Genomic DNA, 13,449 nt, shown 5'->3' on the forward strand with positions numbered 1-13,449 from the left:
TGACACTTAGTAATATTTTCCACTAAAACTGAAGTTTTTAAAACTAGACTAAGTGATTAGAAATTTAATGTTTAGGAATAGTGTTGATAAAAAGAAACAACATTTAAATATTTCACATCAAAAACTCGGGTAATATTTGTTCATCTTATAATAAAGTTAGTTAGTTAGTTGTTTCTGTTTTATGATTTTTACACACTATATATGATTCATTATAAGAACAGAAATTATTCTTTCTTTGGTGTATTTACGCAAGCTGCGAAGGCTGTTTGTGTTAGCCATATTTGTCAACACCACTCGCCACCAAATATTGGAGTACATTTTACCAAAGAATAGTGGAATTTCTTTTTATAACGCCCCATCCCAATGGCTTCAGTGCGATTCGGAGCACCAAACCATGAACCATGAATTCACAGTACGGTGCGACAACCACTAGGACTCTGTCTGTTGGACGCGTCCTGGTGGTTTTCGTGCCTGTTGGTATAATTAGATATAACCATACTGTGACGCAGTGGTAAGTTTGAAGGCTTATAACTCTAAAAGTCGAGTTTCGATAAGCATTGTGAAGGTTTGTGCTTAATAATAAACAAACAGTAAAATTAATTTATTAATTATTACCACATTGCCTGTTTCTAGCTAAGCATATTTTACCAAACGTGATGTCTGAGAAACTGTGAAAGAGCATCTTGAATTTATAATTAAGCATTTAGCATTAGTTTAATTAATTAAAATGTTTATATAAACTAGAGCAATTATACTTACACACTAATAAAAGTTTTCAGTTGATTATTTATAAACTTCAGTGACTATCAATGTCTTATAAATGTGACATGCAAATCCATCTGTTTCGTTAAACAAGACTAATCCAAACACAGACAATGGGTTTCTTCTGCTAGTCTCTTAGTTCCAAATTAGGCACGGGTAAGCACTAATACTCCTTTTGTAACTAGACTAAAAATTTTTTAAGCAGAAAACAAACAAGTGAAAAATGCATTCAAAATTATTTAGAGCATGTAATAAGTTCAATGAAATATGTAAAGGAATAACATTAAATGAATATAAATAATAAATCGACTAAAAGCTGATTCCGAGGTGATTCTGATGTAGAACGTGTCTTGATTATATGAAAACTTCATAAAACAAATTATCATCACGTCTGAATTTAAACATTACCCTCTTGAAAGTAATATCCAGATATTGAACAAATATTGTTTAAGGCTAACTAAAGTTCACTTTCAGGACCGCGTTTGAATACGTTTCACTTCAGCTAATTGTAAGTTGGCTGTGCGGAGTTGTCAGGGTTTCTTTGCTGTCGAACTTATTGCTGTTTACTTTAAACCACATTGTCTACCAGATTTATGTTTGCTTAACTTTATTTTAATAAAGTTTTGCGTGTTTTACTGCTGCTTGTTTCTCAGTAACTAACGGTAGGTTTGATTTGCAGTCCCTGTTGTGAGTTCACCAAGTACTTAGTAAAGACAAGGTAAAAATTGTACCACTTCTACAAGTCATCTTAGACATAACTTAAAAACTCACTTTTCTCACGAACAGAATATCCCTGTTAACCACAGTTAACAGTGAGTACCAAACATGTGTTCTCTGTTTGTTGATTTTACAGAGAAAATCTTTATGTGTTCGAAAACTTTAAGAAAATAGAATTTTATTCATTCGTCGACGTTGGCATTTTAAAATTTAAAGAATTTATTGGGATGTAAGTTTATACAGATGCGGCGAAAGATGAAATAAGCTGCTAGCATGCATTTATGATATGGTTTTGAACACTGGTGTCAATGGTAGTATCAGGCCTCTGTTAACGTTGTCTGATTTCACTTGTATCAACGACATTATCAGGCCTCTGTTGTTAACGTAGCCTGATTTCACTAGTTTCAATTACATTATCAAGCCTCTGTTATTAACGTAGACTAATTTAACTTGTATCAATGACAATATCAGGCCTCTGTTTTTAACATAGTCTGATTTCACTTGTGTTAGTGACTTTATCAGGCCTCTGTTGTTAACGTAGTCTGAGTTGAGTAGTTTCAATGACATTAACAGGCCTCTGTTGTTAACGTAGTCTGAGTTGAGTAGTTTCAGTGACATTATCAGGCCTATGTTGTTAACGAGTTTCGAGAAGTCTTATCTATCATACTGTACTATTACAGGGTTGTTTACTTCCTTCTCAAGACCGAAACTGGAAAGCAGTTTGAAATATAAATTTCCGATGGTTTAGTGATATTATAATAAAAGTCTTTTCTTTGATTCTGAGAACTGCGGTTACTAGTCGTAGACAGTTGAATGCATTCATTCTGACAAATGAACTACGTTAACAACAGAGGCCTGATAATGTCACTGACACAAGTAAAATCAGGCTACGTTAACAACAGAGGCTTGATAATATCACTGAAACTAGTGGAATCAGACTATGTTAACAACAGAGGCCTGATAATGTCACTGAAACTACTCAACTCAGACTACTTTTATATGCAAAAACATCACTGATCAACTCAGACTACGTTAACAACAGAGGCTTGATAATATCATTGAAACTAGTGGAATCAGACTATGTTAACAACAGAGGCCTGATAATGTCACTGACACATGTGAACTCAGATACGTTAACAACAGAGGCTTGATAACGTCAGCGATATAAGTGAAGGAGAAACACCCTAATAACAAAGGTCTGATAATGCTACCGGCCTCAGAGGTAACACATTGATTAAATAACGCAAACCTATAGAATGCATAACAGAAGTTTCTTAGAATATTTAAATCAGTATAGTTAAATTTGACGACTTATTATATGTTAAATATTATCCCAACACTGAACGCATGAAACTACCATAACCATACATTAATTCAACACAACACCACGACACAATTAACTCAAACATATATTAACACAAACATATATTAACCTAACACCATTACACATTAATATAACAAACATATATTAACCTACAAACATACACCACGACACATTAACTTAACACCACCACACATTAATATAACAAACATATATTAACCTAACACATATATAACCTAACACCACCACACATTAATATAACACCACACACATTAATATAACACAAGCATACATTAACATAACACCACCACACATTAATATAACAAATATATATTAACCTAACACCACCATACGATTTGAGTAGTGACCTACTTGGTCAGTTTATTTATAATTTGGTTTTGGAGTGAACATAACTCTCGTAAAACAAAACTATGTTCTACTATTCCTTGAAACATCATATAGTTGGATTTAGATGTTTCGTACGAGACAAATATTTGTTAAAGAGAGACAGAAAGCGGTAGAGTATTAGAAATGAGCAATTATTAAATTACCGTTTCGGAAGGCCCTGCATGGCCAAGCGCGTTAAGGCGTGTACTTCGTAATCCGAGGGTCGCGGGTTCGCGCCCGAGTCGCGCCAAACATGCTCGCCCTCCCAGCCGTGGGGGCGTTATAATGTGACGGTCAATCCCACTATTCGTTGGTAAAAGAGTAGCCCAAGAGTTGGCGGTGGGTGGTGATGACTAGCTGCCTTCCCTCTAGTCTTACACTGCTAAATTAGGGACGGCTAGCACAGATAGCCCTAGAGTAGCTTTGTGCGAAATTCAAAAACAAACAAACCGTTTCGGAAACAGTACAGAAGTACCGTGTAACATATAAAGATTAAAAATAAGGGTTTGTGTGCCTCAAGAAATTACATTTGTTTTTCTTACCTACACCATGCTTGTTATAGTCCCTAATCGTTATCTTTGTCTCTCACGATTCTACTACATTGTTTCAGGTATTGATCTAAAGAGAAACAATGAAAGGTTCATTATGATGTGATTAATAATTGGGGTTTCTATGGAGCGACAAGGAGAAAAACAAAACATTAATATAACAAAACACGTTAATCTAACACATCCATTCTGGTACAATCGGATATTCATTTACAGAAACCACACATTAACTTAGCAACATTAAACATCAGGTTAGTACATACAATCTAGCAGAACCTCACATTCATTAAGCCTAATCAAATATTTAAAAATTAACAGTGATTTCAAGAACTTAATAAAATAAATAATTTCTCACGTTTCTTTTAAGTATAAAACTGCCATAAGCTGCTAATGTAGAGATGGTGGTGTGAAACTCAATGTAATATTAAAGTTTCATAATTCATCTGTGCTGATATATATGTTTCACTGTGTTCTAGAATTTTCGTGCAAAGTTAAACATGCTCAGAGCGGTCTCCAAGTTTAAACTGATAAATTAGAAAGACGTCCTATACAATAACACCCATCGCCAATTTTTGGGGGTATATTGTTTGATATAGTAATTTGGTTTCATTTCCCTCTTATTACGCCCCACCAGCAGCAATGTGCGGACCGCGTTTTTGCGAGTGGATGTTTCCAATGGATGTTCTCATTTCCGAATAAATCCTGAGCCTAAAATGACGATTGATGTTTCTCTTGTTTTAAAATGAAATAGAAACCCTATAACCAGAACAATTTGAAAGGTAGACCTTTCCTCTTTAGGGGCAAACAGTGACGTTATTGTTCTAATAAGTTCCAAGCTAAAAACGACGAAGGATGTTACTATTGTTTTAATAAGTCTTAAGCCTAAAACCACGAAGGCTGTTACTCTAGATATAAAACGTGTAAATCCTAGACAAGTGAACAATGTTATTTTTGTTGAAAAAGATTCTGTACAGCACATGAGTGGTGAACAATGTTATTTTTCTTGTAAAAGATTCTGTACAGCACATGAGAGGTGAACAATGTTATTTTTCTTGTAAAAGATTCTGTATAGCACATGAGTGGTGAACAATGTTATTTTTCTTGTAAAAGATTCTATATAGGACATGAGTGGTGAACAATGTTACTTTTGTTGTAAAAGATTCTATATAAGACATGAGTGGTGAACAATGTTATTTTTCTCGTAAAGATTTTGTACAGCACCTGAGTGGTGAACAATATTATTTTTCTCGTAAAGATTCTGTACCGCACATGAGTGGTTAACAATATTATTTTTGTTGTAAAATATTCTGTACAGCACATGAGTGGTGAACAATGTTATTTTTCTTGTAAAGGATTCTGTACAGCACATGAGTGGTGAACAATATTATTTTGTTGTAAAGATTCTGTACAGCACATGAGAGGTGAACAATGTTATTTTTGTTGTAAAAGATTCTCTATAGCACATGAGTGGTGAACAATATTATTTTTCTTGTAAAAGATTGTATAGCATATGAGTGGTGAAGAATATTATTTTTCTTGTAAAAGATTTTGTATAGCACATGAGTGGTGAACAATATTATTGTTCTGTGAAAAATTCTGTATAACACATGAGTGGTGAACAATATTATTTTTCTTGTAAAAGATTGGTGAACAATGTTATTTTGTATTCTGTAGCATATGAGTGGTGAACAATGTTATTTTTGTTGTAAAAGATTCTCTGTATAGCATGAGTGGTGAACAATATTATTTTTCTGTAAAAATTCTGTATAGACACATGAGTGGTGAACAATGTTATTTTCTTGTAAAAGATTCTGTACAGCACATAAATGGTGAACAATGTTATTTTTCTTGTAAAGGATTCTGTACAGCACATGAGTGGTGAACAATGTTATTTTTGTTGTAAAAGATTCTGTACAGCACATGAGTGGTGAACAATGTTATTTTTGTTGTAAAAGATTCTGTACAGCACATGAGTGGTGAACAATATTATTTTTCTTGTAAAAGACTCTGTACAGCACATTAGTGGTGAACAATGTTAATTTTCTTATAAATGATTCTGTACAGCACATGAGTGGTGAACAATATTATTTTTCTTGTGAAAGATTCTGTACAGCACATGAGTGGTGAACAATGTTATTTTTGTTGTAAAAGATTCTGTACAGCACATGAGTGGTGAACAATGTTATTTTTGTTGTAAAAGATTCTGTACAGCACATGAGTGGTGAACAATGTTATTTTTCTTGTAAAAGATTCTGTACAGCACATGAGTGGTGAACAATGTTATTTTTGTTGTAATAGATTCTTTGTAGAGCATGAGTGGTGAACAATATTACTTTTCTTGTAAAAGATTCTGTACAGCACATGAGTGGTGAACAATATTATTTTTCTTGTAAAAGATTCTGTACAGCACATGAATGGTGAACAATGTTATTTTTGTTGTAAAAGATTCTGTACATCAGATATAAAAAAACAGCACTACTTGTTTTAATAATTCAATATTTTCTCATAAGTTACTACGTTGTTTCTTAATATTTTATGGACGTTTTTTTTCGATTTCTGTGAGTTATGGCTCCTAAAAATAGTCTTCAATAATTAGCTGCAAATGTATTTATGGTGGATTTTGAGTGGAGCTATAAGAAATCAAATTTTCAGACCATTCTAATGAGAATGAATTAAGTAGTTGCTGTCAAGACTTCGAACTCACCACCACACGATTTGAATAGTGACCTACTTGGTCAGTTTATTTATAATTTGGCTCTGGAGTGAACATAACTCTCGTAAAACAAAACTAAGTTCTACTATTTCTTGCAACATCATATAGTTGGATTTAGATGTTTCGTAAGAGACAAATATTTGTATTAGAAATGAGCAATTATTAAATTACCGTTTCGGAAACAGTACAGAAGTACCGTGTAACATATATCGATTAAAATAAGGGTTTGTGTGCCTCAAGAAATTACATTTGTTTTCTTACCTACACCATGCTTGTTATAGTCTCTAATCGTTATATTTGTCTCTCACGATTCTACTACATTGTTTCAGGTATTGATCTAAAGAGAAACAATGAAAGGTTCATTATGATGTGATTAATAATTGGGATTTCTATGAAGCGACAAGGAGAAAAACAAAGTGGGGGATTTTACCAAATAACCGTTGTTGTTGTTTTTTGTGTGTGGGTTTCAGAGGCTAGTACATGTTTATGATTAGCTGTTTTCTGGCAAACGTTTTGTATTTCAGAGCTGGCGAACCAGGATCGAACCCGTATGTAACTACTGAGTACTTACTAATCTTTAATTGAAGGTACTCTATAACAATGGCAATAAATCCCTTAGCACAAAAAGTGGATGTTAGGGTGCTCCTTACTATTTCCTTTCCCTTTGATTTGTGATTATATACCAGGGGCGGCGCATATATGCTAACTAGCTTTGGCCTTTATATTGCATTGCAATATAGTTTCTTGTGTATCTATTGTAAGCTAGATACCCCACCTATATATTTTGAAACGATTCTATAGTGCTTGTTATTAGAGCGAACAACCTAGTTATTAATATATGACAATAAGAGTGAAAAACAGGTTTAGTGCATAAAGCTGTGGTGCAGGTTTTGTGCAAAACTGTTAAGAGAAGTGAAACCCGTGCAACGTTAATATTAACGTTTCGGTATAGCTTGTTTAGAGAACCTTTCACAATACTGAAATAAATTTTTACAGCTTTAACATTTCTTTTTAAAAGCCAGTTTCTTTCAGTAGATGAACTCATATCAATATGATACAAACACAATTCCTTAATGTAAATCTGTATTGAAAGTAGCTTCACCTCCTTCCTCTTATATAAGTAATCATTTTATTGGCTGAAGACATGGAAAACCTTTCTCTTCTAATAGATTGTTATGTGTAGACTCTAGTCATAAAAATACTTTACGTGATAACATACGTAATTTACCGGGGAGAAAATGTAAACACAAGCTATATAACAATAATCCAAATGCAGCCATGTCGTTATCTCTGATTAACGTGAAACCAATACTGTTCTAAGGAAAATCTTAAATAACATTGCAGTGGAAGAACAGAACCATGGAAATGAAAACAAACGCTACGTATATGAGAAATTAAAATAATTAGTTCCAAAACTATCTTAGTTTTCAGAAACTCGTTTTTTTTTCTAAATAATACAAGATAGTTATGTAAAATAGATTGTTTTCCATAGTTACTTGAAAAGTTTGGACTTCCTGCGGAACAAAATTGTTGTTTCCATTTAGTTACTGCTAAAACGAAAGAGTTTTGATGTAGAAAGTTCGTCTTTATGACATATCTCATGTCTGCTAAAACGAAATAGTTTTGATGCAGAAATTTCGTCTTTATAACATATCTCATGTCTGCTAAAACGAAATAGTTTTGATGCAGAAATTTTTGTCTTTATAACATATCTCATGTCTGCTAAAACGAAATAGTTTTGATGTAGAAAGTTCGTCTTTATGACATATCTCATGTCTGCTAAAACGAAATAGTTTTGATGCAGAAATTTCGTCTTTATAACATATCTCATGTCTGCTAAAACGAAATAGTTTTGATGTAGAAAGTTCGTCTTTATGACATATCTCATGTCTGCTAAAACGAAATAGTTTTGATGCAGAAATTTCGTCTTTATAACATATCTCATGTCTGCTAAAACGAAATAGTTTTGATGCAGAAATTTCGTCTTTATAACATATCTCATGTCTGCTAAAACGAAATAGTTTTGATGCAGAAATTTCGTCTTTATAACATATCTCATGTCTGCTAAAACGAAATAGTTTTGATGTAGAAAGTTCGTCTTTATGACATATCTCATGTCTGCTAAAACGAAATAGTTTTGATGCAGAAATTTCGTCTTTATAACATATCTCATGTCTGCTAAAACGAAAGAGTTTTGATGCAGAAATTTCGTCTTTATAACATATCTCATATCTGCTAAAACGAAAGAGTTTTGGTGCAGAAAGTTCGTTTTATAACATATCTCATATCTGCTAAAACGAAAGAGTTTTGATGCAGAAAGTTCGTCTTTATGAAGAGAAGAGACCTTATTCTCAGAATTGATGAGCAGTAAGAGCATCTGTTATAGACACAAGTTATCACTTCTTTATAAACATAAAACAGAAGCTGGTTGAATGATTTTCATATGAAAGTTTGTCAAAATGTCATAATTTTTCTCGTTAGCATAATACAGTTTCACTGGCTAGACAAACTGAGCAGTGCAAAAATTCATTTATTTGACGACCTAACCGATGTTTAAAGAAATGATAATTCGTCATTAAGTACTCTGTAATCACAGATTCTTTCCATATTTAAGTATTATCTTCTATTAAGTCACATATTCCGAATAAATGTAATACGATACAAGATGAAATTAATGTAATGGTAAGTTTGAGTTTTCTAGCTAAAACTGGTTTGGTATACATTGTTAAAATTATAAAATATTCCCGCAGACTATAATTGGTTTTATTTCAATCAACGTGTCCCCATCACGATTTCGCTTAGATAAGTGAAACACTTGTTATCTGATTTCAGCTTACAGAAGAGATCTCAAGTTAATTCTGGCCTGTGTTCTATCAGTGTAATATGTTGGTACCGTAGACCAATATGTTACAAACTTTGTATTTCCGTACTTTACACTATAATGTAACATATTACAAACTTTGTATTTCGTAAGTCTAGACTACAATGTAATATGTTACAAACTTTATATTTTGGTACCGTAGACTATAATGTAACATATTACAAACTTTGTATTTCCGTACTTTACACTGTAATGTAACACATTACAAACTTTGTATTTTGGTACCGTAGACTATAATGTAACGTGTTACAAGCTTTGTATTTCGTAATTTTAGACTACAATGTAACATATTACAAACTTCATATTTAAGTGTTGTAGACTACATCATAACATATTACAAACTTATTTGGGTGCTTTGATTTTGTAATATAACGTTTTTTGATTAAATGTGATGTTTATAGAAATATGTTCTATTTATTTATATGTTACTCGTGATATAACGCACATAAAATATTATTAATAATAAAGTTATTCAATAATTTCTTAAATATCGATTTTCTATACGTTACATGTTTCTTTAATAAAATGTCCCTGTAGATTTATATTAAACAGGTACCAATATGTTCAGTTGTTTGTGATTTATATTGTAAACAGGTACCAACATGTTAAGTTGTTTATGTGGTTTATATTGTAAACAGGTACCAATATGTTTAGTTGTTTATGTGGTTTATATTGTAAACAGGTATCAACATGTTTAGTTGTTTATGTGGTTTATATTGTAAACAGGTACCAATATAGTTCATACAGTCAGTGGTTATAAATACATAAACTATTCTTCTTTAGTAACGAACACTGATATTCTGTCACTGTTCTTCTTAATAAGTGGTAGTCAATATTAATACTGTGTCACTATTCTTCTATAGCTAGTGGTAATCAATACTCATAGTTTCACTATTCTTCTTTAGTATGTGGAAATCAACACTAATATTGTGTCACTATTCTTCTATAGTTAGTGGTAATCAGTACTCATAGTCTCACTGTTCTTCTATACCTAGTGGTAATCAATACTCATAGTGTCACTATTCTTCTATAGCAAGTGGTAATCAATACTCATAGTGTCACTATTCTTCTATAGCTAGTGGTAATCAATACTCATAGTGTCACTATTCTTCTATAGCTAGTGGTAATCAATACTCATAGTGTCACTATTCTTCTATAGCTAGTGGTAATCAATAGTCATAGTGTCACTATTCTTCTATAGCTAGTGGTAATAAATACTCATAGTGTCACTATATTTCTATAGCTAGTGGTAATCAATACTCATAGTGTCACTATTCTTCTATAGCTGAGTGGTAATCAATACTCATAGTGTCACTATTCTTCTATAGCTAGTGGTAATTAATACTCGTAGTGTCACTAGACGTCTATAGTTAGTGGTAATCAATACTCATAGTGTCACTATTCTTCTATAGCTAGTGGTAATCAATACTCATAGTGTCACTCTTCTTCTATAGCTAGTGGTAATCAATACTCATAGTGTCACTATTCTTCTATAGTTAATAGTAATCAACACTAATATTGTGCCACTATTCTTCTATAGTTAGTGATAATCAATACTCATAGTGTCATCATTATTCTTCTATAGCTAGTGGTAATCAATACTCATAGTGTCACTATTCTTCTATAGCTAGTGGTAATCAATACTCATAGTGTCACTATTCTTCTATAGCTACTGGTAATCAATACTCATAGTGTCACTATTCTTCTATAGCTACTGGTAATCAATACTCATAGTGTCACTGTTCTTCTATAGCTACTGGTAATCAATACTCATAGTGTCACTGTTCTTCTATAGCTAGTGGTAATCAATACTCATAGTGTCACTATTCTTCTATAGCTACTGGTAATCAATACTCATAGTGTCACTGTTCTTCTATAGCTACTGGTAATCAATACTCATAGTGTCACTGTTCTTCTATAGCTAGTGGTAATCAATACTCATAGTGTCACTATTCTTCTACAGCTAGTGGTAATCAACACTGATATTGTGTCACTATTCTTCTATAGCTAGTGGTAATCAATACTAATATTGTGTCACTGCAGTAAGAAAGTGTAAATTATTTCATTCACACGGAACTAATAAAAAAAGATGTCCGTCAGATCTTTGTTTTTATAAATAATATTATATGTTGATCTAGGTTATTGATAGCGTTTTGCTAAGTTTTTTTCAATAATATATTCTTATTTTCAACATTTTTTGGATGAAACGTACCTTGTGCGGGTTCGATTATTTATGTAAGATATGTGGCATATAGAAGTTACTGAAATTAATAATTTGTCTCCATTAGATTAAAATATCTTATAGGAATTAACATAGCAGTGTAAAATAATATACTTCTAATGAAAATAAATACGACTAACCTTGAACAAAGAATACTGCAAACAGTAGAAGAAACATCTCTGACACTATAATCCAGTCATTTGAGACACAGTACGTCTGGCTATTCACGTAGCTGCTTATCAACTAACGAGTGAAAGGCACGTTCAACGTGTTTGTTTCTCTGTGGAAAGGTTCCTGCGCTCAGCTGCCATCTAACGATAAGAATAACCTCTGAATTTGTAGATCGTTTTCAGCGATACTAATCATACACTCATCTAACTTCATTACAATTATTGATAGAAAATATTTCCTTTGAATGTACTCAACTGAATAAACCTATATATATAGGTTTCATTAGTATATATGAAACAATAAAGAAAATGTCTTTAGTTCCTGAAGCTTGTGGTAAGATAGGTAGCCTTATATCTGACTCTAGTGTTGACAAGAGATTCTCTTTCTTGGTGAAATTCATTTCCGTCAAAGTAAATAAATTGAAATATTTATGTCTTATTCTAGTATACGCTACGATGTACTGTTGGGAACAGACTTTTTATATGAGATAAAAACTAACAGTTTTCAAATCAGTTCTGAGAAAAACATTTATCGGATTGTTTTTCTTTTTGCTAAACAAGATTGCTATTGATTTTAATTTATTAATATAGTTTTGTTGAAACCATATGTGATCCAGTCTCACTCAACAAATATAATGCGAGAAACTTTATAAACAGTCTTTCATGTTAAACATACAAGTGTTTTGGTTGAATACAAAGATTTTGAAATGTTTGGAGGGGAATTTTAGGCCATAAAACTCAATATTATGATAACTTGATCCCAGCATTCATTGGTTAGTGCTTTGGGATATATATCTGTGATTGATGGTAATACTTTATTTCATAAAAACAGGGGAACCATCAAATAACTTAAAAACAAAAACTAAGGAAATTTTATTTAGTGAATCGCGTGGATGTGGTTCGCTACTTTCAACTGTTTTCACGCCTGACAGTACATTCAGGAATAAATTGCGCGTAGCTAGAAATGGAAAAGCCTGATAGGTCCATAGGGCACTCTTTTCCTTTAAACTATCTTATTTTATTCAGAATTTTAGTTCGATCTTTCTTTATGGTTGGCTGTATCGACATTCACAAGTACGGCCGCGCTATCACTATCGTTTGGAGGACTTCCAGAAAGGAAGCTCGAGGCAGTATAGTAGAAATGGGAAAACGGAAAATGAAACTTAAGCCTTCGAATGGCTGTAAAACACATCGTACTAATGTATAAAACATGGTGGCTACTCCCACGAGGTATCAGAAAGAACAGCTAGTGAATTATGTTACATATTCTAGTATCTATCTTTATAAACGGTCGTTCGTTCATTTCGGTATCATATGCAAAATCCGAGTTTTTAAGCTGATGTGTACAGTCACATAATGGATTTTAAAATGATTTATCAAATACTGCTTCTCACATAGACTTCACAGACATGGAATACGAACGAGGGCGCTGTTGGTCAGGTTCAACTCTACATTGATTTTGTACGATTAGTACAAGTTAAACATTAGCTATTGATTGATTTCTTTACTTACACTGGTTAAGAAAGTATCACTACTTCTATTTTCCTGATTTCATGGACATTTTCTTCATTTACAGTTTTTATCCTGAAGACACTTTACGTATTTATGAAATAAAAGTCAAAATTCAGTGGGTCACATGAATAGTCGTCTCTAATATTGAAGTACTGACCAGCCAGCAGCAAACGACGGTACAAATCACATCGAACCAATTAACAGGATTGACTGTCAA

General features: G+C 32.6%; 1 protein-coding gene across 1 annotated transcript in view; it reads right to left on the minus strand.

Annotated features, from left to right (window-relative positions):
* Nucleotides 1-11,811, minus strand: part of LOC143248493 (uncharacterized) — a 97,501-nt gene extending 85,690 nt beyond the window's left edge. Inside the window, exon 1 of the mRNA XM_076496912.1 lies at nucleotides 11,691-11,811. Coding sequence (XP_076353027.1) covers nucleotides 11,691-11,727 — 37 coding nt within the window. The 5' untranslated portion in view covers nucleotides 11,728-11,811. The remainder of the gene's footprint in view (nucleotides 1-11,690) is intronic.
* Nucleotides 11,812-13,449: the final 1,638 nt, after the last annotated feature.

The sequence above is a fragment of the Tachypleus tridentatus genome, chromosome 4 (assembly GCF_004210375.1).
Source record: "Tachypleus tridentatus isolate NWPU-2018 chromosome 4, ASM421037v1, whole genome shotgun sequence".
Classification (NCBI taxonomy): domain Eukaryota; kingdom Metazoa; phylum Arthropoda; class Merostomata; order Xiphosura; family Limulidae; genus Tachypleus; species Tachypleus tridentatus.